Raw genomic sequence first — 27,144 nt, 5'->3', positions numbered from 1 at the left:
TTGTTGTTGCCACCACTTTGTCATCAGCAAACTTGATAATGATGTTGGATTCCGATGCAGTCGTGGGTGAGCAGTGTGAACCGCAGTGGGCTGAGAATACAGCATTGGGCACCTGTGTTCTGTGTGATGGTGCCTGATGTTCTGCTGCCGAAGTGCTGGTAGACTGGTCTCTCTTCAGGAATTCTAGAATCCAGTTGCAGTATGGAGATCCAGTAGAGAGAGTTTCCTCACCAGTTGCCAGGGGATGATTGTATTAAATTCTGAGCTGAAGTCAACAAACAGCATTCTGACATATGTATCCTTTGTGTCCAGATGTGAGAGTGCAGGGTGTAGGAGATAGCGTTGTCTATGGAGCAGTTGGAACGGTATGCAAATTTGAGTGGGTCCAGTGAGGTGGGCAGAGCCGAGTAAATGTGCCTCTTGACTAGAAGCTCAAAGCACTTCTAGTATGTTATCCCTGGTATGTAATCTGGGCCTGCAGCTTTCCATGGGTTTACTCCAGATAGTGTCCTCCTCACGTTAGCTGTAGCCAGGCAGAGCACCTGCTGCTCAGGGGTGGGTGTGGACAGACAGACAAACAGTCAGATGGCAACAAAATGCAGTTTAGCTTCTATCAGAAGTGCAAATAGTAGCAATTGCTGCTGCACCATCCTCTGTCTGAGCAGGACATGGACCTCACCAGTCAACAGCTTTTTTTTCCCCACAATGCAGTCAGTGTATTCATCCAGACAAATGTGCTGGTTTTATACACTATATGAACAAATAACTCCTGACTTTTCCAGCCATATGTGGTTCAACCCCAAATTGTTACCTCAAACTTGGAGGCACACAATTGTATAAAATGTCTATGGATGCAGTAGCATTAAATATTTCTATCACTTGAACTAGGAGACTTAAACCTGTTCCAACATGACAATGCCCCTGTGCACAAACTCTATGATGACATGCTTTACATAGGTTGAAGTGGGTGGTCTCGTGGTATCGAGCTCTGACCTCACACTGACTGCACCCCAGGCCTCCTCACCTCACCTACATCAGTATCTGACTTTACTAACACCCTTATAGCTGAATGAATCTCTGCAAATCCTCACAAGCACGCTAGAGGAACATCTTTGTGAGGAGAGTCGAGCTTATTATGGGACTAAATGTGGAATGGGATGTTCAAAAAGAAACAAATACGAATCTTTTTATATTTCTGGAAGAACACTGAGAACACGTGCACTGCCGTTTGGTTTAGTCACTTTAATTAGATTTGTGAAAGTATAACGGAAATGCAAGCTGGTTAAGCAACAGATAGTGAGCAGGTTTATAGGTCCAAGAATAGGACAGAAAAAAAAATACAACATAAAAGTAAATATCTTCAACTTATATCTTTAGTTGATCGACATGTTTCGGTTCCCAAAAAAAAAAAAAAATCTGTAAGACATAAAATGATCACATGTTGAGGGGATTTTATTAAAGCATGAATGATTATCAGTTTCAACATAACTGAACATCCTGTAAACATAATGCTAGGGTAAACGTACAGTAAACGTAGTCAGTAACGAAGATGGTCTAACATAGACCAGAATTAATGTTAGGGAATATCTAGAGGAGAAAACCAACTAGAAGCAAAAAGGTGAAAATGCCCGGTGTATTCCCACAGGAGGTCAAATTCCCTTCGGATGTTCCTCAGAGAGCTTTCATTCGCTCAGTTTTGTGTTAATGGGTTCAAATGTGCTGCTTCGTTAAACAAGAAAAAATACATAATATAGAAAAAGAATCACAACAAGGCAATAAAGACATTTTACACAAACCCAAACGAATAAATAACACTGAAACGGAAGCATTTTTTTTTTTTTATGACTTCCCAAATAAGAAATAAATATATATTATTAAAGAGGTTTTTCAAGTTCTTCAGAATGAACCCTTGGTGAGAAGTAAAGGACGTCTGGAAAGAGAGGAAAAGCCAGAGTCAGGAGGAGAACAAGCTCTTGCAGACCTGGAGGACTTCTCAATTATCCTAATATACATTAAACATCATTGCTGCTGCTGCTATTGAATTAACTTCAACTGAGCAGATATTCGTTTTGGAATCTGAGCTCTGGTTCCAGTCGGTGATGGGTGTATATTCGGACTGTTCTGGCAGTGTTTAAATTTTGGTACGGAAATGATTTGCACTAAGGCAAGTTACTATGAATGGATGGATGCATTAAATGATGAACTCCTATATAGGGTTGCTAAAATTGTGGGAATTTTCAAGACTGGAAACTTTCCATGGGAATTAAAGGGAATAAACTGGGAATTTACAAAATTAGCAAATAACAGGTTAGCCAATAATTCCAAAAATATTTGTAAAACAACCAGATTTAACACTGCACACTAAATGCAGGCCCACTGAGGCCACGCCCCCTGCATGCACTGTGCATTCCTCCATCACTTCTTGAATCCTGCACACACAAAAAAATTGGCAATTTTTTTTTGTTAACTTGCTCGTGCTGTGTGTGCGCATGCAACAAAATTATACTAACAATTAAAGCGAAAAAAAAAAAATGTATTAGTTTGCATGCATGGCTGCTTAAGACCAAACAAAAAAATGTTTATATTTACGTTTGTATATGATGCAGTTTATATAAATGTCCCCAAAATTCAAATTTATTCCCATAAATTCCCACAAAGATTTCTGGTAGGTTTCCAACTTGGAAAATTTCCACACAAAAAAATTCCCATTTAAAGTTTTCAAAAGGTTTCGGGAAATTTATTGAAAATTTTCCGCCCCTTTGCAGCTCTGCTCCTATATAAATTTTTTTTTTTTCCGCCGCTCTAATTTTATCATAATACCGAGTCGTGGCCAGTTTATGAACTGTAATTCATGGCTACAACTGGTTTGTTAACACTGGAAAAATCATCTCAACATATATTATTATAATATGCATTTAGCATCTGATTCGCTGTCTGTTATTTATCCAGGTCTCCTTGTAAGGCCACAATGAGAGTATTTTTAAAGCGCCCCGAAATATGGCCATCATTGACCCGTGACGAAATCACAGAAATGCGTCAAACGTTGCACTCTTCATATTACGGGTTTCCTCCAAGTTATCGATCATCGGCAAAACCTACTGGTAGATTTAAATTTTAGCCAAATGGAATGGGTTTTTTTTTTATCCCTTGAACTACTACCCAAAGGTCTGCCTATAAACTCAGGGACGCAGGGAGAGAAATAAATGTAATACAACACCAATTACATTCTGCGTGTTTAATTTACAAACGCGGCCTAAACCGGTGACTGTTTTCACGACCCACCGCGCCTGTTCTGTACCGTCTCCGCTTCGTTTCTCTAAGTTAGAAATGCTACCATGAGGCTTTGGTTCATCCGGACTAATTAGCTGTGTTTGGGTGTGGGGGTGTGGGGGAGCACTTGTGATCAGTTAACATCTATTAGATCTAAGTATTACATTGCAGCAAAGTGAAGAGCGGTAGCGCAGATCTAGTCCGTCCCACGGTGGGACTCGGAGGGACACGACGACGCATATTAAAAGACGGAAAACAGGGAACCGATAGCCAATCCCGTTGCGGCGCCGGTGAGCATGCCGAGGGCGATATCTCCCGCGTCGTCACGCCGACGTTCCTCGATGATCACGTGGTTGACTTCGTGGGCGGGGTACACTCCTGGGGGGGACATGAGGGGGAAACATCAATTTTGACCATTTTGTGTAATAAACACTCGTATAATATCCTTTTGACAAACATGCATGGGGGTCCTACATTAGAATCGGAAAGAGCTTTATTGCCGCATATGTTTTCACTTACAAGGAGTTTTGTTTTATATAAAAGATTATTTAAATAAAAAAGCAATAAAATAAGACAAGACAGATGTTTCTGATCAAATTTTAGAATAAAGCTACAAGTTGGGTAACTGGCAATTGAGAGAATACAATATACGGACAAAAGTTTGTGGACTCCTGACCATAAGATTGGTGTGTTTTATTGAAAATCCCATCCCACTTTTAGTCCCCACTTGATGTTATAATAACGTCCACTCTTCTGGAAAGATGTTCCACAAGATTTTGTGGAGATTTACATCTTCATGGAGTTGGCTTTGTGCCCAGGGTCATGCTGGAGCATGTTTGGGTCTTCTAGTTCGAAGGAAACATGTCAAGCAATATGTCTGCATCCAGAGACGTCCTATACGGTTGTACATCTCCAATTTTGAGGAATGAACAACATATTCTATTGAGACCCATGGGGAAAAGTTCTAGAATTTCCAATTCTCCTCTATAAATTGTTCGGTTGGTAATAAACACATTGCAAAGTAAAAAAAGAAAAAATCATTCAAATGTTCTAACATGGAGTGGACAACAGGACTTTGATGTTCTGAATTGGACACGGTTTTTTGATCCATTTATCATTAATGTTTCTAATATTTTATTTGATATTTTTGCACATTTACTTTAGAGGACAAGATTTCTGCATTAGACATTTGACCCAAAATCGTGGCACCTGATGAAACCTGATGACTTTTTGGAGACACTGAGGAAAATCTTGTCTCGCAAAGACTCCGTTTTTGCATCTGTGCATTCTGCATCTTTTACCATTTGGAATGTCCATCATTTGAGGCGAATGGTTTGCACCATATTTCCGTATTGTGAGGTTTTTTTCTTTGAAGGTCGTTGTAAAGTCTGGCTGTCTTGTTGTGTTCTCAATCCATGAGTTGGTTAATGCCAAATCATTCAAATAAAGCATGGTACAGTCCAATCAGTGTTCCTCTGTGGACTGTCTCAGGCAAACTGAAGACTGTATTTTCACCTATTCCCATTGCCTGGTCTTGAGTGAAGGTGTTCTTTCCCTAGTAAGTCTCAAAATCCAATACATGGGGGATTATTTGTTCATCTATGCAGACCTTTGCTGGCCTCTCTTCATAAATGGCCTCCCTCTCCTAAAAGCAGATCATTCTTCCTTTAATTTTCTGACACATCCAGATAATTAAATTAACAGTGAAGATCTTAGAGGACAGAGGATAGAGGACGACGGAAAAAGAAGGCTCTTCGTCATCTGGCTCTCCTCTTCCGAACGATCCCTTCCACCTGTATTATCATCTCCACACTTCCTCCCTGAATCTCCCTTAATGATTTTATACAGAATCTTCTCAGCCTCTTTCACACGTGATCTCTTTTAAAGTGTGTGGACAAAAATGAATGGCCAGGTCTCACGAGGTCTCATGGTTGGACAAAAGTTTCAATACTTTTGTTCATATAGTGTAATTGGACACCAAACGGTGCATAAGGGGTAACTCGGTGGTTAATTTGTTGGACTTCGGATCGGAAGGTCATGAGTTCAAATCCCACCAATTTTAAGCTGCCCTTGAGCAAGGCTCTTAACCCTCAACTGCTCAGTTGTATGAATTAAATAACTGAAAGTCGCTCTGGATACGGGCGTCTGTCAAACTCTGTAAATGTAAACGCTTAAATATATATACAGTGGAACCTCGGGTTACGAATTTAATTGGTTCCGGTACTTTATTCGTAACCTAAAAAGTTTGCATCCCGATACGCGTGGATAGAGCGTGGGTGGCGATAAGAAAATAACCGACTTGCCTGTGATTTTTTGGTGCGCGACGTTCATATCCCGAAATTTTGTTCGTAACCAGGGGCAAAAATTTTTATGAACTGTGATTCGTAACCTGAATTATACGTATGCCGGGGCGTTCGTAACCCGAGGTTCCACTGTATATATATAAATAAATGAATACGAGTGCCTACCTGCAGTGTACACAGCATTAGGGGCGTACGGTGGAGGAGGATAAGGGACATAGCCGCCGTATTGGTCCGGGTAATACACCTGGAATAAAATCATCTCCATTCTGTTACTGATCAGATGCTTTAATCCAAAATACAAGCACACAATTCTTGACGGAGAACCTTAATCACCAATCTATAGGCAGAAATGTCTGAAATAATAAGATTCAACCACGACAAATAAATAACGGTTAATACGTGGGTCGTAACCTGAGGAGTCGGGTTTAATTCCGCATAAGAAGGTGGAGCAGAGGCGATAACTTCCTGGGTGAAACCGAACTGAGGAGGGGCCACAATCTGCAAAAAGAAATAGCACGCAAAAGAATTTCACATGCTGAGAACGACTAAAAAATATGGCACAGTAAAATGACAGAAAATCCTCGATATTTAAGCGATTGATCTAAAACATAACAGAGCTGTTGTGACCCAAGCCCAGAGAATGAACTCCTCCACCCATGACGTGCTTCTTTAAGTAAGCAATGACTCACTGTGTTGATTCTGGCATCCTGAAGGGCCATGGTCCAGGCCCTGGGGAGGGAAGAAAAAACAACAGCATTGAGTAAACATTGACGCTTTTCACACTGCAAGACACTGCACGGTTTGTCTTTCGCTTATGAAGGCAGAACTGCACAAATTTTCATTCTGAAAACGCTAACAAGAGAACTGACCGTGTAAACCAGGAAACTTGATTTTTTTTTTTTTTATATTACATCTTTTTCATAATTTATTGTGCTTTGGTCTATCCAAGTAAGAAATAAACTGCTGAGTTACAGGGCATCGTCCGCACTGTCTGCGCAGAGGCTGATGACACGTCCGTCACGGCACACGATCTGAAGAAGCGCTTCCCTGCCTTTTCCTTCAGGGGGTTTTAGATCTGAAGGGGAATAAAAAAAAAAAAAAACCTCTCGTTGAAACATAAGGATCACCTGTACTTATAAACATAAACAATAATAGCAGAAGTAAAGATGACCTTGACACGCGTTGGCATTGCGGATGTTAATGCAGTCCACCCTCATATGGATCTCGTCCTCCATGTCGCGCCGTTGCTGGTCATCGTAGAAAACGAGACGGCCGTCGGACCAAAGGTCAAACCAGTTTTTCTTCCAGCGACGCAAAATGGTACCTAGGTGAAAAAAAAAAGCCTGAACCTGAAGCATATATATGTGGGGTGTGGTATTATTGAAATAGAACAGAGACAGGTTAAGGACACTGCCCAAGAGCCCGACAGTGGGCGCTTGGCCCTGCAAGGACTTAGACCTTCTGATCAGTAACCCAAAGCCATAACCACCGAGAGAGGCAGAGGCTTTTTTCTTGTCACATATACATTACAGCTTGTTAGGAAGCCTGGGCCAGAATGCAGGGTCCAGGGCCCTGAGCCGAAAGGGCTTAAGGGCTTTGCTCAAGGGCCCGAAAGTGGCAGCTTGGCAGTGCTGAGGGCTCAAACCCCCAACCTTCCAATCAGTAATCCAGAGCTTTAACCAGTGATCTCCGCCCTAAAGCCCTTCTTTACCATTATAACCACTAGAGTACAGATAAAACCGAAAGAGTTTTGGCATCTCTCACTGCTTGTGCAGAAGAATGGACCACTGAACTATATCTCACAGAGAGAAAGAGAGAGAGAGAGATGGAGTGAAACATCTTCCCAGAAGAGTGGAGGTTATTAAAAGAGCAAACGGGGACTAAATGTGAAGTTTAAAAAGCACATCGTAATCAGGTGTCCACAAACCTTTGTCCATATATCAGAATACTTTATTGATCCCTTAGGGTAATTGTTGGATCGCAGTTGCTCACAGTAAAATTAAAGTAAGAATAAAATGGAATAAAAAAATATGAGAAAATGATTGATAAATATACATAATTATTTACATATTAACTGAAATGAAATAGTGAAAAGCAATAGTGAAACAGATGGCAGAAAAAGTCAGACTAGTTATTGCACATGTAACTATTATTATTATTATTTTTAATATTAATGCACTAAAATTATTGTCAATAACTGTATAAATATAAATAAACAAACTGTACAAACAAGTCTAGCAAAAAGCCTAGGACTCGAGGCTGCATCCTAAAAAGCTCTCTAGTGCCCTAGGTAGGGCTTATGGAATTAATACACTAGAGCCCTGGGTAGGGCCCCTACATAGGGATTAGTGAGAGAAATGGAATTAGACCTCGAATAAATATGGGGAAAATATACTTACTCTGGCGGTGAAGCCATCCGCTTTTAACAAACGCCATATTCTTGTAGAAAGAGATAATCTGTCAAACAAACAAATAAACAATACATTTATTTTATTTTATTTTATTTAAACGCGGGTTGACCGTGAAAATCCCGAAGTTGTTTTTGCTAAGCTGAAGGACCGGGTTTGTTTGTTTGTTGACGCTATAAGGCGAAAAATGAAATCTTAATGAATATTTTTGCATGTTATTTTTTTTTATTATATATATATATAAATATATAAATATGTAAAATAAAAATAAAAAATAAAAATAAATGACTTTACCGTCGCGTCTGAGAGCGTAGAGCTACCTAGCAATGGACTCCAGCCGTGGACCCAAGTGACGTCATCAGCGTCAGCTGATTTTTCGGAGGGGGGGGAGGAGGCGTTTGACAGGAATGTGTATTTTATGTTGTTTTTTTATACAGAGAATAAAAATGTGGAATGTAAAGTACAACATATACATTGTTTGTTTTGTTGGGACTATATATATATATATATATATATATATATATATATATATATGTAAAAAGAAGAAGTAGGCTCGATGTAAAACAAATGTTTTATAAATGACTAAATTATATGTACATTTCTTGCCACAAAAACATAAAAGCGCTGAAAACATGAAATGCTTTGAAAGCATAGAAATGTATGTAATTTTCTTTCGCCACATCCCTCTTTACCTGCTGCCGCATCTCCTTGTTCTCCTGCCTACTTTTCTCATCACTCTGTCGATCCCAATTCTGTTTCGCCAACCTCTTTCTCCTTATGCTCTCCTGCACTTCCTCATTCCACCACCTTTCTAGCTCCCTTATCAGTTCTGCAGTAGTTCCCCAATCATCCAGCAGCTCTTCAACACCACCGAGCCCCTGTCTGTCTGTCTCTTCCCTGAATCTCACACTACACTCTTCCTCCTTCAGTTTCCACCATCTTATTCTTCTTTCAGTCCTCACTCTCCTCCTCTTCGTGTTCATCTCCAAATCCATCCTACAGACCACCATCCAATCCTGTCTAGCTACACAGTCCCCTGCCAACACCTTACAGTCTCCAATCTTCTTCGGTTGCATATTCTGCATAGAACATAGTCCACCTGTGTGCACCTTCCTCCAATCTTATACGTCACCCTATGTCCTCCTTCTTCTTAAAATAAGTGTTCACCACTGCCATTTCCATCCTTTTAGCAAAATCTACCACCATCTGCCCTTCCACATTCCTCTCCTTAAAGCCATACCTACCATCACCTCCTCATCACCATTGTTCCCTTCATCAGCGTAGCTATTGAAGTCTGCCCCAATCACCAATCGTTCAGTCCTAGCACCATCGGGTGATTTTTAAACGCACGACTATTCCAAAAAATAAACTCCTTGTGAAAGGAAGGAGGAAGACAGTGAACTATGACTTTCTTGGTCGGCTACTGTTTAGATACAAGCTGTTGTAGCGCGTTGAGTCTGGGTGAAGGGAGAGCTCGCTAACTCCAGTTACAACAGAAATCATATAAGCACAGACAGGTTTCCAAAATTCATGCTTTTTATTTTACTTGGCAACAGCGTTACGGGTTAGTCAAAAAAATGAGCATCAGAAAATAATAAGGACATAATCCTCAGTCTTACACACACAGTAATACTGGAAGAATGCTGTGCCAGGCTATTCCCAAAATACCGCTATGCTCCTAAAGGAAGCGCAACATATTTCACCTGTTACACCGTGTGTAACGTGTCTTTCGTTAAAGCCTGTGTAAAGTACATTAGTGTAGACACTAATTATTAAAAAAATTCAGTGGGTGCGGCTTATATATGGGTGCGCTTTATAGTCCGGAAATTACGGTAGTCTGTTTTTTTTAAAGAGAACATTCAACACAGACTGCACTTTTGTGTAAAGTTTTAGTGCAATTCTCTAAACTAAAAATCTGGATCCACCATGGTGAAGTTGTTTGTCCTTCTGTCATGTTTTTGTTGCATGTTTATGCTTTTTTTCCATTTACACATTCAACAATTAAAGCAATACAGTTTCGCTTAAATTATTTTATTTGCATCAACTGACAAAATGTGACAAAATGAACCTTTTTTTTAATGTTTAAATAAACACCTAGTTCCACAAAACAATTATACACATACAACTTGCAAGATATAAATATATATTTACAAAAAAATTTTCAGCATTTAATGCATATAAATAGTCTTTTGATTGATCGATCCTTTTCTAAGTTGTACATGAGGAATGGTTTCCCACTTTCTATGTCACGACTGATGCTACGTCTGATTCGGTGGTTATTCCACGTGTTTGCAGCAGTGTGCAGTTTGTCCTAAGAACAAAGCATAATAGGCATTAATAAAGGACCACAATGCAGTGAAATGAAAAGCAGCGAATAGGCCGTGTTTACTGAAGCAGTGGAAGTAAAATGTTAGTTGCAGATAATATGAAAAATGTTATGATCTTGGATATCAAAACTATATAATAAAAAAATAAAAATAATAAAACATTATGTCTATTATGACACTCAGCAGTGTGAGTGTTGTTTTACTTATCATTTGTAAGTTGTTTTTTTATATTTACATTATATTGATATGTATTATATTTATATTAAATATATAAATAAATAAAAATAAAATAGTTTTTCCGCTAATTTTAGGACATCTTATGTTAACAAGGTGCGATATTATTCAGTGTTTAATCCCATCGCTGTCTGATGCTTATTTACTACAGTCTGTGTTTTCACGCATTTCAGCACCGCGTCAAATTCAATAAATCGTTCGACGTTCTAAAACACTTAACGTGAAAAAAGCTTAACGTGGCTTAATGCAATAAGAGTGTTTTTAAAAGACTAACTCAGTAAACACATTAATAATAAAGCATACTACAGACAAGCAGATGAGTCCAGAATACGAACGTGTTCAATTACGTGTTAAGCATTTTTCTCTTATAACCCATTGAGGAAAAAGCTTAACGTGGTTTAAGGCCTGACTGATCCTACCTAAGTAGTCTGAGCTTTATGGAATGTTTCACCACTCGGATGTGGTTAGGTGAAGGAAGAGGAACTTCAGAGAGATCAGTGCTGGACAGTTTCTAAATAAATAAATAAATAAATAAATAAATAAATAAATAAATAAATAATACAAGCAATGGAGCACTGGGTCCTGTTTCATTGTGCTAAAACATCTCAATATAGCTTATACTCTAGTTAGTAAAAGTACACTAGATCTTAATTATTCAGCTCATTCGTAATACAAAACTGCCTGTTTCTTTAAAGTTAAACACCTGTCTCCTTTCAGAATCTGAAAAAGCCTGAGCTGCGTAACTCGATTATATTGTGTAAATAGAAAACACAAAAGCGATAAAAGCTTATTAATAACTCATGAATATGTATGTAACTGAATATGATTTACCTCCTCTAACATGAGCTCCGTAGGTTGTTTAACATGAAGCGGAGAGCCAGGGCTCGTTCCTTGGCTCGTTCCTTGACTGAGGGTTTTCATCTCTGATGGACACACTGATACAGAGAACTTGGCATTACAATATGGTCTAACTGCAGTCTGTCTTTCTAAGACATGACCACAGCCAAGTTTTATATATATATATACACACACACACACACACACACACACACACACACACACACACACACACACACACACACGGTGTATTAAATAATATGAGGCAGGTGTGTGAACGCTTACCTGCAGCAGCACACGTGTCTACTGCTGTATCCATCCTTTCCTGAGAACCTACGTTGGCAGTGGAGTTCTCTGAATATACCTCCTGATATTTGTGCTTCTTGGCGTTCTCTTCATGGAGGGGTGAGCCTGATCTTTTGCGAGCACGAGGAGGACTTGAACTCTTTGACTCTGATTGACACGCTGTAACAAAAGACAAATTGGTACACTGACGTTCTGCCATTACAGAGACTTAAATCAAGCATTGATAAGACTGGTGTGCTTAACATGACATTGTGTTCAAGGAACTGTAATTGTACCAACAACTTTGTAGGAACAGTTTGGAGAAGAACCACAAATGGTGCTTCTCCAAACTGCTCCTACAAAGTTGTTGGCACACGATTGTACAGGATGTATTTTGGAGGCAATTAAAATTTTTTCTTCACTAAAACTAGTAGACCTAAACCCGTTCCTGCATGGCATATCCCCCGTGCACAAAGCCAGCTCCATGAACATATGATTTACATGAAAAGTGGAAGATCTTGAGCGAGCTGCTATAGAGCTCTGACCTCTGAACTCCACTGAACACCTTTGTGATGAATGTGAACGCTGACTACACCCCAGGCCTCCTCACCTCACCTACATCAGTACCTGAATTTACTAACGCCCTTGTGACTGAAAGAGCACAAAGCTTCACAAAATCTAGTGAGGCAACTTCCCAGAAGATTGGAGCTTATTATAACAGCAAATTTGAGGCAAATGGGGATTAAATAGAGAATGGGATGTTCACAAAGGACATCCAAATCTTATTATCAGGTGTCCAGAAACTTCCGTCCATGTAGTGTATCTGACAAAAAAACATTAGTATATCGAAACATATTTTAAAAAACACTGAAACATGGACACGTACCTGCAGCAGAATGTGTGCTTTCTGAGGTGTCCGTCTCAACCTGAGAATCTGAGCTGGAACTGGTCCCCGTGGAGCTGTTTCATGTGTGGAGATAACCAGAGAACCATAAAGCTTAGTAAAAAATGTCTTTAATTTAAAAAGACAATGGAATAAACCTGAGAGCAAAAGTTTACACAAACTGCTTTAAAGGTATTATGAAACAACATTTTATCAGTGTTGGAAGGTAAGTTACAGAAGCTAAAGTATTTGCAAATCATTTTAGAAAATAATGTATAATTAAAGGAAATATGTTTAGATATTACATTATACTATTAAATACTTTAAAATACTATTGAATGAAATCTTGCATCCTCGCATTTATGCGTTCGAATATTTGGCGAGTGTGTAACGAGCTCACCGGTGAGAACTGGCACTGCAGGTGGATGAGAGGACGGGTGTGTTCGTCTCCTTGTCCACGGACACGTCCACACTATCATCATTCGCAGTCGAGTGCTACAGGAGACAGAATTAAAAAAGCAACACTTAAACACGTAAACTCATACGAAAATGTCTATTTAAACGTGTCTACTGAGGCCAAATGAAAGACACATGAACTCTATATAAATACATGTTTGTAGTCTGTTAGGGCTCTTATAGGTTGACAAACTTTGAACAAATCAAAGTATAGAAAGTATAGTGAAGATCAGGGTCTTCTGAGCTCTCTGCACTGACTTCGGTTTTAGGGCACTGTCTTCTTGGTTTGCGGGTCCGAGTTGGCGGCCATCTTGCCGCACCACCCATTATTTAGCCCAACTTGTACATTTATTTGGGGTCAGATTATCTCCCCGGCTTTTCATGTACCTGAGATTCTTCTTGCCGCCCCTGCTTTCTCTTGTTCCTGTTCCTGACCCTGATCCATGTCTTGCCTGTTTCTGCCCTCTATTCCTTAATTACAGTGCCTGAATTTTGGTCTGCTTTTAAACAGTTTTTTCTCCCCGCCTCTTTTTTTATTAAAAACTGTGTTCCCTATTCCCCTGTCGCATCCTGCATTTGGGTCTACCTTCCAGTCACACTCCTGACAGTATAATCTGGCCCTGCATCGTGTCCCTGCCCACGTCTCTAACAGTATAATCTGGCCCTGTCCCTGCATCGTGTCTCTGACAGAATAATCTAAATGTAGAATTGAATATATATTAAGTATTATAGCAGGAGTGCTCTGAATATACCTCCTGATATTTGTGCTTCTTGGTGTTCTCATCCTGGATTGGTGAGCCCGGTCTCTTGTGAGCACGAGGAGGACTGCTCCCGCTTGGGTTCGTTGAATCTGATTGACATTCTGCAACAAAAGCGGTACATTGACATGCTGCAATTACAGAGACTGAATCGAGCAATGAGAAATGTCTAAAAATGAGCAGTCTATACCAACACTGTGTAAAGTTCATTCTCTCTCACACACTACCTGAACTCAAAACACTGCATCTTCACTATATAGACAAAAAATATTGGGTTGAAGTGGAAGATCTTGAGTGAGCATTTATAGAGCTCTGGCAAGAACACTAATAAACATCTCTGGGATGAACCTTTGGGACCTACATCAGTAGCTGACTTGACTAAAACCCTAGTGGCTGAATGAACACAAATCTCCACAAGCACACTCTAAAATCTGGTGGAACATCTTCCCAGAAGAGTGAAGGTTATAATAACAGCAAAAGGAAACTAAATGTGGAATGGGATGTTCCCAAGAGACATGCGAATATTATGGTCAGGTGTCCACAAACTTTTGTCCGTGTAGTGTATCTGACTAAACAGACATTGAAATGAGACAGAAAAGAAGCAGGAAGGAGAGAAAACACTGGAACATGGACACGTACCTGCAGCAGAATGTGTGCTTCCTGAGGTGTCCATCTCACCCTGAGAATCTGAGCTGGAACTGGTCCCTGTGGAGCTGTTCATGTGTAGAGATGAACATGAGGGCATGGATATAGTGTTATCACTGTCCAGAGACAAGTCCACCGTGCTTTCTTTCACGGCATGCAGGCCTTTAGTCAAATCCTACAGTGCAGAGAAGGACAGCGATGAATAAACACTGACATATAAAACAAACAAAACCATATGGTGAAGGTTTAAGCAGGTTTCTTTGCTTGCCTTCTTTCTTTTTCGGATGACAAGATCCGGCAGGAGCTGTTGAAGCCGCTTCCTCTTCACGTGCATCACCGATATTTCCATCTCAGACTCATTCATCTTGCTGCTGGCGGCCTGACGGTACACTGCGTTTATAATGCAAAAAGCGAACAGGTTACCGACGATCTCACAACCAGGCTGCAGGAAAGGTTTCACAATAAAAAGTAGTTCATTTTATTCGCCTACCTGTGTCTGTGAATGACTGGATGTCATTGGTTAGGTCAACTTTAAGAAGTTCAGACCCCTCCATATTCCTAAACTCGACCCCAATGACCCACATCGTGCTGAACTCTGGCCTGTGCACAAACATGACAAAAAAGAAATAAATAATCAACGTTCCAAATTGCTCAGATATTTATTTGCGATAAAGCTAATCTACTTCACTCACGTTTTATTGTCTTCCTTGGGTCCTGGGAATGACTGTGTATTCACATGTGCCAAAGTGATGAACTCATTTCTCTCCAGGTTTCCCACCAGAACTCGGATCTTGGACTCGACGAGACCGACCCTGTCACACATCAGATCTTTCAAAGTCTGTTTTTGGGTTTTTTTTTTTATAGATGCTGTGTGCAAAGTTTTATTCTCAAAGCTCATCATATTAATTGTGTGACTTGACACAGTGTACTTACCACTCAAGGTGTTGTTTCTCAGTAGGGGCACTTGCAAGCAGCACAATATAATGCCTTAGAACATAAAAAACAAGAACAAACACTTTTAGTCAGGGGTTCAATTCATGAAACACCTGGAAGGCAACAGGTGTCCCATGTTAAATCACATGATCTGATGCAGCAAAATATACACTTCAGGTGAGGAAAAAAACAGTGCAGTGCCGGCCGGAGAACATTACTACTAATACCCACAATATATATATATATATATATATATATATATATATATATATATATATATATATATATATATGTTATAGAATTAGATTATATATTATATAGAATTAGCTGTACCCTTGTGCAGAAACAGATATTTTTGGGACACAAGCGGAGAGGACTGAAAAATGTCAACTAAAATAATAAATAAATGAATAAATAAATTATTATTATTCTTTTTTTTATTATTTAGTTGACATTTTTCAGTCCTCTCTGCTTGTGTCCCAAAAATATCTGTTTCTGCACAAGGGTACAGCCAATTCTCAACACTTCTACCACAAAAAGATTAAATCAAGAATCAATGATAGAGCACTGGTATAAAGTGAACAAAAAAGTGTCTGTTGTCCATTAAAATAAACAAAAAAAATACAAAATAAATAAATAAAGATATGTATTTAAAAAAAAAAATTAAATTTGAAAAATTACTACTTTAACCAGACTCTAGTTTTTCCATTCTCAGTCATTCATGATCAACTAAAATAAATGCAGTGTATTTGGAAAAATGCAACAGTACACAAAAAGAAAAAAAAATCTTATTGCTCTTATTATAAATCTTATTAGAGCTCCACCGAAGCTGCACTTTATTACCTACATTCATCCAACTGTTCTTGAAAAAAATGTTTCTATAATAATGAACACAATCCTAATCAATGCATTGATTTTGTCTGAATCACAGCATCAGTACAAGACCTGGAGTTCTTTAGAGATTTTTTAGTCAGAAATGAATGCATTCGCAGCACAATAGCACCATCTACAGGCTGCAAAATAAAGTAACAAGTTGATTAAATAAATTTAATGTCAGTTTAATTACTGTATTATACTAACAATTAGAAATGCTGTTCTTAGGTTTAATACTAAAGACATTAACACAATAAAATGACACAATTTCCCCCAAATGTACAGACTCTGTTATTGGAAAATTTGTATATTATTATGAAATATAGTTTTTTCAAATGACCTTTCACCAGAGTGACCATTTCATCATGCTTTAATATTTATAATCTACCTCAACAAATATACATTTATTTATACATACAAACACACACACACACACACACACACACATACACACACATATATATATATATATATATTCACACACGTCACATATACATTAAACATTCATTTATATAAGCATTTTTTTAATATTGCACTGGAATTGCAAAACAGCATGGTCGCCATTTTTGGCAGAAATATATAATAAGGCCTAGAGTTTTTTTATTACAAGACTTGAATAACACAATACAAAGATCAGAAAGGACAAAACAAACATGGGAAAAAGCAAATGTATGGCTTCAGCTTTACTTTAAATGGCCTAAAACATCAGCTTCAGACTGTTCTAACTGGCAAATACTGATCTCACATTTCATGAAATCTAGTCATGCAAGCTCAACATTTATAAATAGAAAAAAAAAATTTTCACACTTAGTCCGAATACCCGAATCTGGACTCAGGGCTGATTCTGGTCTGATTCTGGGCTCGTTTGGTGGCAGGGTTTGCATTTAGAAATTAGAACAAAGGTGTCAGATGTTCTCCACAAAGGGTCAGCGTCAGCCTAAGAGAAGCCACGTGTTTGATATTAAAACCCGTATTTCCACTGTCCCTTTATGGAGAAGCCTGAACAACCCACTTATTGCAGACTTTCTTCCAAACGATGGATTAAATGTTGCAATCACTTCCATGCATCAAATCGTAGACAAAATGTGAGGCATTAGGGTTATCAGATTGGCATTTAATATTATTATTACCTTAAAAAATTTAACAAAACCAAGTCAAAAGAAAAGGGGAAAAAATAAACCCTTGAAAGCATGACATCATGGGATACATGATACATGAGGAGCATTCCCATATGTTTAAGTTATGCATTTATTGCAGTGACTGCAGTGCTTCAACCCTGAAAAAATGTGTTTTTTATATCAATAACAAACAAAAACCTTCTCCCCAGCATCGTGCGTGAGAGAAGAAACAGGAAGTAGCATCAAACGCCGAAGGTGTCGCTCGACCTCTTCTTCAACACCTCGGTTGAATGGAACACTCCTGGACTCCAAACCAACATTCCCAGTTCAAACATACCAAAACTAAGTTTAATTATCCAGGGAATAAAAACAAGTGTGAAACGGACTAAAATCTTTTTTATTGCAGACAAGTGTTAAGACAGGAAATGGCATAAAAATGTACAAAAAATCAAATACCTCTCAATACTTCTCAAATACCTACCTGAGGCATGACAAATACAGTCACATGAAAAATAAATGCTTGTCTACAATCATTCAATGGAACAAAATGATCTAGTGTTAGAACAGACCCGTACTGTTGCAACCTGTGTGCATGAACTACAGAAACACACACAACAGATGATGTGAGCGGGAGGTGTGTAAAGGGGGTGGTGTGTGTGTGTGTGTGTGTGTGTGTGTGTGTGTGTGTGTGTGTGTGTGTGTGTGTGTGTGTGCTATATTGAAAAAAGAAACCTTTATTTCAATAGTGGAACCATGTCATGTGCGTTCAACAGGACAGACACTTAAATACATACTTGTATTTCTGAAAGAAGTTTGGTGCTTCAAATAATTTGGACCAGTCTTCTTTGTTCTGCAATATTTCATCCATGATGACCAGACCTGGAGACAAGAACCAGAGAGACAAACCAACTACTCTTCAGAATTTGAAGGCTGATGAAATACTGTGTTTATTTTGCCCTGCAGGAGCCTTTTAATAAGAAATACCGTTAAGTGAAGCCTCTGTTATATAAAAGGACTTCATTATAAACATTGTGGAAGAAAATAATTACATATTGCATCCCTATATCTTAATAAACACACATTTTTTTCTCATTAGCTAAACGCTGGATAGAAGAAAGATCGTTTAGTGAAGACTATGAACAATCAGCTGGGTTCCTTATGTCCAGCTCAAGAACAGTAGTCTCCTGGTCTACAAGAAACTATGGTCCAACAGGTAAAACTAGTGACGTTCTATGAATAAAAACCTGGCTAAAGTAAAAAAAAAATATCTTCCTGCAATGAAAAGGTTTATGTTGCATAATTGTGTACTAATAAAAAAAAAGCAGCTGTTCCATGTGCAATAACTGTTTAATCCAATGATAAAACTGAAATCCAAAGAGAAGTGTGACTGACCCTGTTTGAACTCTTCGACCATGACGTTGCGGGTCGACACGGACACGTTGTAGGTGGAGTTTTGCTGAGGATAAGATGGTGTGATAATGGGCATGAGGTGGTTCCGGTCACTTGGGGTCACCTGCGAGAATTAAAAATGACATTTACTGGTGATCTTTCCTATAGTTAGAGAAGGAAGGGTACACTTTTTTTTTTTTTTACACTGAACTTTCAAAAGAAAAGCCATACCCTTGGGTCCCACACTGGTAGGTTGAGGTTGCAGTCCACTGGCTGTTTTAAAAAGACTGGAACAGGCCACTTCCTAGATTAAACACCACATGTAAAAAAAGAGAGATTGGGGGTGGGGACATTGAGATGGAAGTACAAAATTTGATACTGAACCCAGAGTTTTAATTCAACAAATAATTCTCTCTGAGACTCTAAATTTCTGGATATATACAATTAAAATATCTTCAGTCTCTCGGAAACAACGATTACATCTTTTAATATTTGGCATCTCTTTAATTCTAATAAAAATACAACACTTTCTCTTTTAAATACGGCGAAATGTATAAATGCTTTTTTTCGAGAATGTTTACAAGAAAAGGACGCACCACATCGAAAACACCAGGAAGAACTTATGCACAAGAGTCGAAGCCGGAGCATTGGGATAAAGCTGACACGTCCTCGCCACCAGCATCGCCCACGACACGCCGCCCAAGAAACCCAGGACGTTTGAATATATGTTGCGACCTGGAATGGAAATGTACATGTTGAATACAGTGGACAAAATGAAAAGCAGACAGTCCAATAGATTGTTCCATGTTATCGTGGAATACCAGACAGCCATGGTGACCATTCAGTAATTTAATACTGATCCCTGCAATGTTGAAACTGAACAAAAACTTTCTGTTCTCAGGGACTACATGATTCCTGTTGGCACTCAAGTTTAGACATCCATACAAAATAATGAGTCACATGACAGACAGGGTTGATGTAAAGGCAGGGGGGAAGAGGGAAAGGGGAAGAGAGTAGTGCGTCTAATGTGGTTTTTAGAAAATCTATTACGCTACTGTACCAATACAGCGTTCTCAAAAATGTGCCTTAAGAAAGCTTTCAGAAAAGACACCCATTTTGATCTTTGAAAAGAAATTGAACTATTCTGCCACAGCAAAAAGAGGCCAAAATCCTAACACAAAATGTCACAGCTTTTGACTCCACCCAGGATTTCTCTTTTTTTTTTTCACAATATTATTCGAGACAACCATCCAAGGTTCAGATGTCTAAGCGGTGCTACGAGTGACACATCGAAACAACGAGATTTTTGCAGTAGTCTAAATTCATTCAACAGGATCCGTGTACATGTAAATGCTGTTAGGTTACGCCACAACTATATTCCTAGAACCGTAACGTGTACACGCATATACACAAAAATGAGAAGACGCGTCCTCCATAAGCGGAAGAACAATGTTGATATAATTACGATATCGTGCTAAAAGTGTGACAATCAGATTTTCTGGTATATTGAGAATATTTATTCTATTGATCTATTTTAGAAAATGCACTTTAATTTTCAATCTGGCGAAACCTACTGTTGTATGTACTGTGTATCACAGAAAAGCCTTGAAGGACTGTTGATATAATAAGTTTAAACATTAAATCCTTGAATAAAGCTTTGGGAATTAAAAAAATGCTGTGTTATTCAGACAAACGTAATGGGACACGGGTCTTTTCCAGCAATATAGAATAGAAAAGCCTTTATTCGTCACATATACATTTCAACACAGTGAAGTTTGTTCTTCGCATATCCCAGCTTGCTTAAAAGCTGGGGTCAGAGCGCAGGGGCAGCAATGATACGGCCGCCCCTGGAGCACAGAGGGTTAAGGGCCTTGCTGAGGGGCCCAAGAATGGCAGCTTGGCTCGAACCCACAATCTTATAGGATGTCTTGCGCTTTGACCTCATCCCTACTGAAGACCTTTGGGATAAATCAGAATGCTGACTTACAACCCAGACCTCCTCACCTCACCTACATCAGTGCCTGATGGTACTAGTAGCCTTGTGGCACACACTTTGAGCACAAATCATTTAAATTTCATAACAATGTGATAATAAAAAAAAAAAAAGACCCGACTCACGTTTAGCCCACAGTTTGATGGCGCTAAGAGCGAGTCTGAAATTCTCGATGTTGGGTACCAGGTGGAGAATCTCGTCAGTCACCCTGCAGCCTGAACACAAATATGAACACGAAGAGCATTCGTTGGTTAATCGATCATTGCATAAAAACATACACAAAGAAAAAAAAAAAACACCTACCGTTCAGACTCCTTATACATTGGATATCCATATTCCTCAGCAAACTATCTTTCTGCAGGTCCAGGTTCTCAGGGATGATCTGCAGCGCTAATCGAGCAAACAGGATATCGATCTAGAACAAGTATCACAAACAAACAAGGTTAGATGATTGATGGTGTTACTGTCTGAGTATCCTTAGGATTCATTAAACTGAAATACCTCAATGCCATCAAAGCAGAGTTTAATCGCAGGGACGAACGCCTCCTCGACAGCCTAAAGGATAACACACAAAAAAGATCAAAGCGGTACAAAGGTAGATCTCATGCAGAGTGGACATGATCTCAGGTCATGAGAGTTCACCCGAGGTAATAAGAGTTCCTCACAGGTACTGCTGCATGTGCGATAGTGATTTTACAAAACAGTCGTATATACCAGAAATGATACCGTCGAACACACCTTATAAATACAACCTTTGGTTTTTTTTGCACCATCAGTGGAAATAGTTCCTAAAGTATCTATTTTTTTTTATTTTTTTGTTCCCAAAGAAACAATTTTGTTTATTGTTTTTTTTAACCGTCCTGGTGATGTTATGCTCAATATAATTTCTCTTATCTAATCAAACTCTTCAATATTCATACCAAGCCACTGTTTTTTGTCCTTTCTATTGATTGGTCAAGAAATGTTGATAAATAATCAATAATTGAAGCATTGATATTAAAAATGTGTTCTTTCTACAGTAACAGTTCAGTATTTTTTGTAACATTTTCTAAATAAATGGACAAAAACAACAACAACAACAAAAAACACGATGAGGAAACAAAACAAGAACTTTTTTTTATTAGTTTTTTTTACTTTTAAGTGATAAAATCTCATAACACCAAAGTATCCATCATAGCTGTATATCAGCACTAGGCTATTTTATATATATATTTTCAGAGCATACCCTTAAATCCTTGACCTCCTCTTGCTCTTTTAACATCTCGTAAAAAGAAGTGAAGAATTCGGTCCTATTGACATGGCAAGGGGCGACACAGAGAGCGTCAATATCGGCACCTACGGGCAGAAAGATATGACAAAGTGCAATCAACAATCCACACTGGCTTTATTAAGTAATACAAGTACATGAAAGACAAAACCGTGACTACTAGCGCGTAATAACGTTCACAAACTCACCTTTTGTGTGGACTCCTAACCTATAGGATCCGAAAGTACATATTTTTCCACCAATGTTGTCTATCAGTGACGTGGGTATATTCTGTCAAGAAAAAGACAAGACACTAATGTTACTGCTTTCCATAAATATAAACCAAGAAAGTACGGTGTGCGTGCCTTTTATTTGGTAGCTAAGATACTCATATCGTTTCACTAGCTTACACCATACCTTGGATCTGCTGATCTCCTGGATCCACTCTTTGACAAGTGTGTTCAGTTTTGCCAAAACCAAGAATCTGTGCAAACAAAAACACAAAATTATTGCAAATGTATATACATTTTATACACACACACACACACACACACACACACACACACACACACACATGCTAAAAAATATAACTCTAAAACTTTCACAGCTAGCAGATGAACAAAATCATACTTATGCTGAATCAATCAACTAGAAAAACAAAAAGAACCAGACGACAGACACGTGAAAGTACAAGCACACTAAGAAATCATCGCAGATCTTATTGAATCATTCGAGGACCTCCTAGTTAGAACAAACCAAGTTTACAGACTGAATGACAGGAACAGTCACCTCCGGTGCAGCTCCAGCTCCTCCTCAAACACTCCGAAAGGCTTCAGCGCCTGCACCAGTTTCTGCGTCTGCTCCAGTTCCGACTCTTCGGGAAGATTCAGGCTGATGGGGGACGTGATCCCATAATGCTTCGGGTTGGCTTTGGTCGGTTGTGTCATATTTGTATTCAGACTGTAAAGATGAAAAAGGTATTAAACAATTAAACAATTGTTTCCTGAACAAGCTTGAAGGCATTTTGCAGAAGATTGCGGTCCAGTCTGGAAGACTTTCTAAATAATTCAACACATTTAAAATTACATTTACACTGGCAGTAAAAGAAAAAACATTTATATTACAAATATTCATAATTGTATTGTAAATATTTGCAGATTTACAGAGATTTTTTTAATATAAATTATAATATCTTTAACTCAAATTAGCTTTGCACAAATCTCTAGTCTCATTTCATAATAACAAGTTTTGTCACAAACATCTTATATTAATATTTTAATAAAGATTTGAAAGATGTAAAAGAAAAGCCTTTATCGCTAAGCTAAGCTAAGCTAGTTCAACTATCAATCTAGTTCAACTAATGATCATATTTAATATGTTTTAAAAAAAAAGTGAAAAAAATACTCACAAAGGCATTATGAAAGCTCCTTCACAGAATATTCAACAAAATCTACACGTTTTAAAAAATTTGCTAAACTACTATTACTAAATTTGCTACGCTAAATACCACTCAGCTTGACGCTCCGTGCCTTGAAATTGTTTTGTTTACACGAACGCTGCTAGGCAACGCCTTAAATACAAACCACGCCCTCTTTTTTTCCTTACGTCACCCTCTACCTGCGCTCTGATTGGCTGCGCGTCAGAATCTGACGGTCCAATGAAATTTCGAGAACTGATTGTTTCGCTTCTGACTGCATGTACCGTGTTTTTTTTTTTTTTGCTTACCTAATATTTTTTATTAGTTTTTCAAATTTACGTTTTTGCTCACCGAAATCAAAGTTTGAAATCATGATTTTAGCCAAAGGGAAAATGAACACAGAAAATACCAGCATGATTTCTATACTTTTGATTTGGGTGTCAGTGTAACGGTGTGTAAAATAGGTAAATGAATGCATAAATGGGGACAGCGCCATCTGTCTGCTGCTGATGGCATTTAGCACGTGAAATAGGGACCGCCCACAGCAGAGATGATAAAACTATGCTGTGGGTAAGTCACACGTTTTCAGCAGTTGGAGAATTAAATGTTAAATTGATTAAAAACACATAACTAACTGCTTTATTCTGCAATTAATTATTTGTGGAACTGTTATGTGTTTGGCGTTGAATGTGGTGTTTTATATTGAGTTATTTTTAGTTTGTGTTACGAGGCCTAATCATAATAGATTGTGCATTGTCTTTGTTTTATGTAGAAGTTTTCTTTTAATTCTCCATGCGGGTTCCCTTATTTCCTGTTCCCCATCGTGCAGGTATGTTTGTAAGATGTGTTGTATTAATGTGTTTAATGTTTTAACTAACTGTGTTCGCCGCTAGGTGGGGCTGTTTACCCTCCAATCCAATTTAATTGAATTGTTAAGTTTTTCACTGATTTGTGATCAATTCATTGAAAATGTCTATTTGAAGCTGTCAAATTGCAACATTTTATACACTATACGATCACAACGCATAAAGATTTCATTGATTCAAAAACATTAAAAAAAGAAAGAGATAATGAGACTATGCTGTGGAAGTTTTCTTTTAATTCTCCATGCGGGTTCCCATATTTCCTGTTCCCCACTGTTCAGCTCAGCAGAAAGGACTGCCCGGGCAAGACCGTCACATTGGCATGCAGCTAATGAACAATAATCAGTCTATAACAGTCCTAATGAAGCGATGATCCAGCAGCACAGAATAGTTTTTCACCACTCACCTCTAGAAATGAGAAATCCGAATCTGTTTACAGATTCAAATCCTTCTGAATCGCTTAGTAAATCGATCCGAGTATGGAGAAGATTTGAACCAAGTGTTGTTGATCTCCAGAGCTCCTTGTCAGGGTCCGAACTGATCAGAACATCCTTGTATATACACTTTTGTTGAAAGATTTATGATCAATCTCTTGATGTCACCCAAATGAGGATGGGTTCCCCTTTTAAGTCTGGTTCCTCTCAAGGTTTCTTCCTCATTACATCTAAGGGAGTTTTTCCTTGCCACAGTCGCCATGGCTGCTCATCAGGGATAAACACACATCATTCACCTTCACTGTTGATTTCTGTAAAGCTGCTTTGAGACAATGTCTGTTGTGAAAAGCTCTATACAAATAAACTTGACTTGACTTGACTTGACTTTTTTCCTTGTATATACTCTTTATTTATCAGCATTCTTTTTTCTTGGTTTATTTTTCTCCCCGTCTTATTCCTTTATGCCGGACCGTCGTAAAAAGCATGCCACTGCATGTCGTACTCTGTATGTATGTGTATGTGACAAATAAAAATAGATTTGATTAGATTTATTTGATTTGAGAACAAAGCCAAGAACCAGCGTTACAGAAATGAACGTGTTCCATCATAACTTATTGCATACAAAATTATTTCATAAATTTTGATCATGTTCGTGGTTCCATCAGGTGAAGCGTGTACTTCATATAATGCCGTCTAATGCGTCTAATTTAGATTCATTTCTAATTCATCACGTGTTGATGGTTTTGGATTTAACAATGGATAGTTGTCGATCAGTATCCAGCCTCCACTGCTACAATCCAAGCGTCAAGTTGTGTTTCGTTTTTTTTAATTTCTGACCGCAAACTAGTCTCTGTTCTGAGAGAGCATGAATATGTTCCTAGCAAAATCTTCCCAGAAGAGTGGAGGTTATTGTAACCAGCAAATGAGGACTCGATGAAATGGGATGTTTTTTATAGTCTGTCTTACTCAGGTGTCCACAAACTTTTGTCCATGTAGAATATGTTGTTCAACCTGTATATGGCCATTCTTGCCGTAAGTGCTTTATTCCTCTAGGTGGTGCTGTTTTACCTCTAATCTATTTTTAAGGCTGGCCTGCTCCACATTACTGAAAACAAAATAAAATCACATCAAAAATCAGCTGTGTGTTTAATAACTTTATATCTCAATATGTTTATTATTACAATATTAAAAACTATAATGGACAAATTTGGGCCGTGTCTCCTCCTTTTCTGTGTCATCACTCGGATCGAAATAAAATAAACCTTGTTATTATTCAGGGCACGTGCATGGACATGGACAAAAAAAAGTTTAAAATATTTAGCTGAATTTTTCCACTCGCCCATCCAAGATTAGAAAAAAACAACATGTTCGCTGTTCTGCGAGGGCGTCTTATATTGTGCGCTATGACACTGAGAAAAAGTGAAAGAGTAACTCATCCAAAAAGTTTTTTTTTTTTTTTTATATCCACCTCAAACTGGATCCGGTTCTTCAGTTAGGACGCAGCATTGCGAAATAAAAACACAAGTCGAATAAGGAATAGGCATGAACACAGATTTGCATTGTAGCTTAATGCTTTAATCTTCTAAACTTGGGAAATGGTGTTTTCCAACACAAACCAATGCTTCAGCCTTCATATATGACAATAAAATTCCACTCAGTACCTAATTCATGCAGACTATACAGTCTAAATTTTACAGATACAGATCATATACTTGCTGTTTACACAATCAACTCAGATGAATTGTCCTGTGAAGCCTGTGTATGAAGATTCATACGGCAATTTGTGGAAAAGATCTTGTCTGAGAAAGCGTTCCATTAGTTGATAAAATACAATGCAATAATAAAAAGGCAAAGACGAGACAACAGAACACATTTACTTTCGTTCTGATTATTCATTAGATTGTTCCTTAAATAGATGTGATGTCTACCCCTAGTAAAAAAAATGGCAGAAGGCTGGAGTTTATTCATTTAGCAGAGCCAAAGAAACCCAAACATGAGACAGAATCCAGCTCAAGCATAAAGCTGAGCAGTCAAACGTCTGGTTTCTTCAAGATGATTCATTATTTGTCTTGTAATCCACATGACTAATGCCAAGCTCTAGTATGTAACCGGTTTAAAGAATAACTTTGACCAAACAAATATATAAATGTCCAGATGTTCGACTTTATTTTCAGTGAAAAATCCTCCATTAGCATGAAGAACAGCTGTACACGCTCTCAGCATCTGGACAGTTCGTTTCTCCAAACATTCAGCTGAAATACGTTGCTGTGCCTCTCGTTAAACTTTCCAAAGATGTTCACTAGTTTTCTTGCAAGTGATCCAGTTCATCCCAGAGAAGTTCAACAGGATTTGGGTGCGCTGACTGGGCAGGCCATTCAACGATAGATATCACTCCAGACTCTCTAAATAACACTTACAGAGCTGGGACATATGTAGTGCACATACAAAGCCGCATATTAGGTTAAAACATTA

At 38.4% G+C, this 27,144-nt stretch overlaps 2 protein-coding genes across 3 annotated transcripts; both read right to left on the bottom strand.

Moving 5' to 3' along the window:
• Positions 1–1,227: 1,227 nt before the first annotated feature.
• Positions 1,228–8,354, bottom strand: plekhb2 (pleckstrin homology domain containing, family B (evectins) member 2). Its single transcript, XM_046858006.1, has 8 exons — positions 8,276–8,354; positions 7,973–8,030; positions 6,745–6,897; positions 6,546–6,648; positions 6,263–6,302; positions 5,985–6,071; positions 5,739–5,817; positions 1,228–3,648 (listed from the first exon to the last, which is right to left on the bottom strand). Exons 2-8 carry the CDS (start codon positions 8,007–8,009, stop codon positions 3,512–3,514), a joined length of 636 nt encoding a protein of 211 aa, XP_046713962.1. The 5' UTR covers positions 8,010–8,030; positions 8,276–8,354; the 3' UTR covers positions 1,228–3,511.
• A 1,654-nt stretch (positions 8,355–10,008) lies between these two features.
• Positions 10,009–23,521, bottom strand: LOC124391274 (poly(A) polymerase beta-like). Of its 2 annotated transcripts, XM_046857745.1 has the most exons (24): positions 23,367–23,521; positions 22,748–22,918; positions 22,376–22,442; positions 22,168–22,249; positions 21,938–22,047; positions 21,214–21,267; positions 21,016–21,127; positions 20,838–20,927; positions 19,316–19,454; positions 18,951–19,023; positions 18,723–18,843; positions 18,125–18,209; positions 15,340–15,393; positions 15,099–15,218; positions 14,897–15,006; positions 14,675–14,796; positions 14,401–14,581; positions 13,756–13,865; positions 12,948–13,042; positions 12,551–12,624; positions 11,665–11,844; positions 11,374–11,477; positions 10,962–11,053; positions 10,017–10,292 (listed from the first exon to the last, which is right to left on the bottom strand). In XM_046857745.1, the coding sequence occupies exons 1-24, from the start codon at positions 23,372–23,374 to the stop codon at positions 10,223–10,225; spliced, it is 2,424 nt and encodes an 807-aa protein (XP_046713701.1). In that variant the 5' UTR covers positions 23,375–23,521; the 3' UTR covers positions 10,017–10,222. The 2 variants fall into 2 exon arrangements, with proteins under 2 accessions (XP_046713702.1, XP_046713701.1); XM_046857746.1 differs by lacking the exon at positions 10,962–11,053 and having other exon boundaries at positions 10,009–10,292.
• Positions 23,522–27,144: the final 3,623 nt, after the last annotated feature.

This window comes from Silurus meridionalis, chromosome 9 (genome assembly GCF_014805685.1).
Source record: "Silurus meridionalis isolate SWU-2019-XX chromosome 9, ASM1480568v1, whole genome shotgun sequence".
Lineage (NCBI taxonomy): Eukaryota > Metazoa > Chordata > Actinopteri > Siluriformes > Siluridae > Silurus > Silurus meridionalis.
The sequence above is the reverse complement of the archived record's forward strand: the minus strand, read 5'-3'. Positions and strand labels throughout refer to the sequence as shown.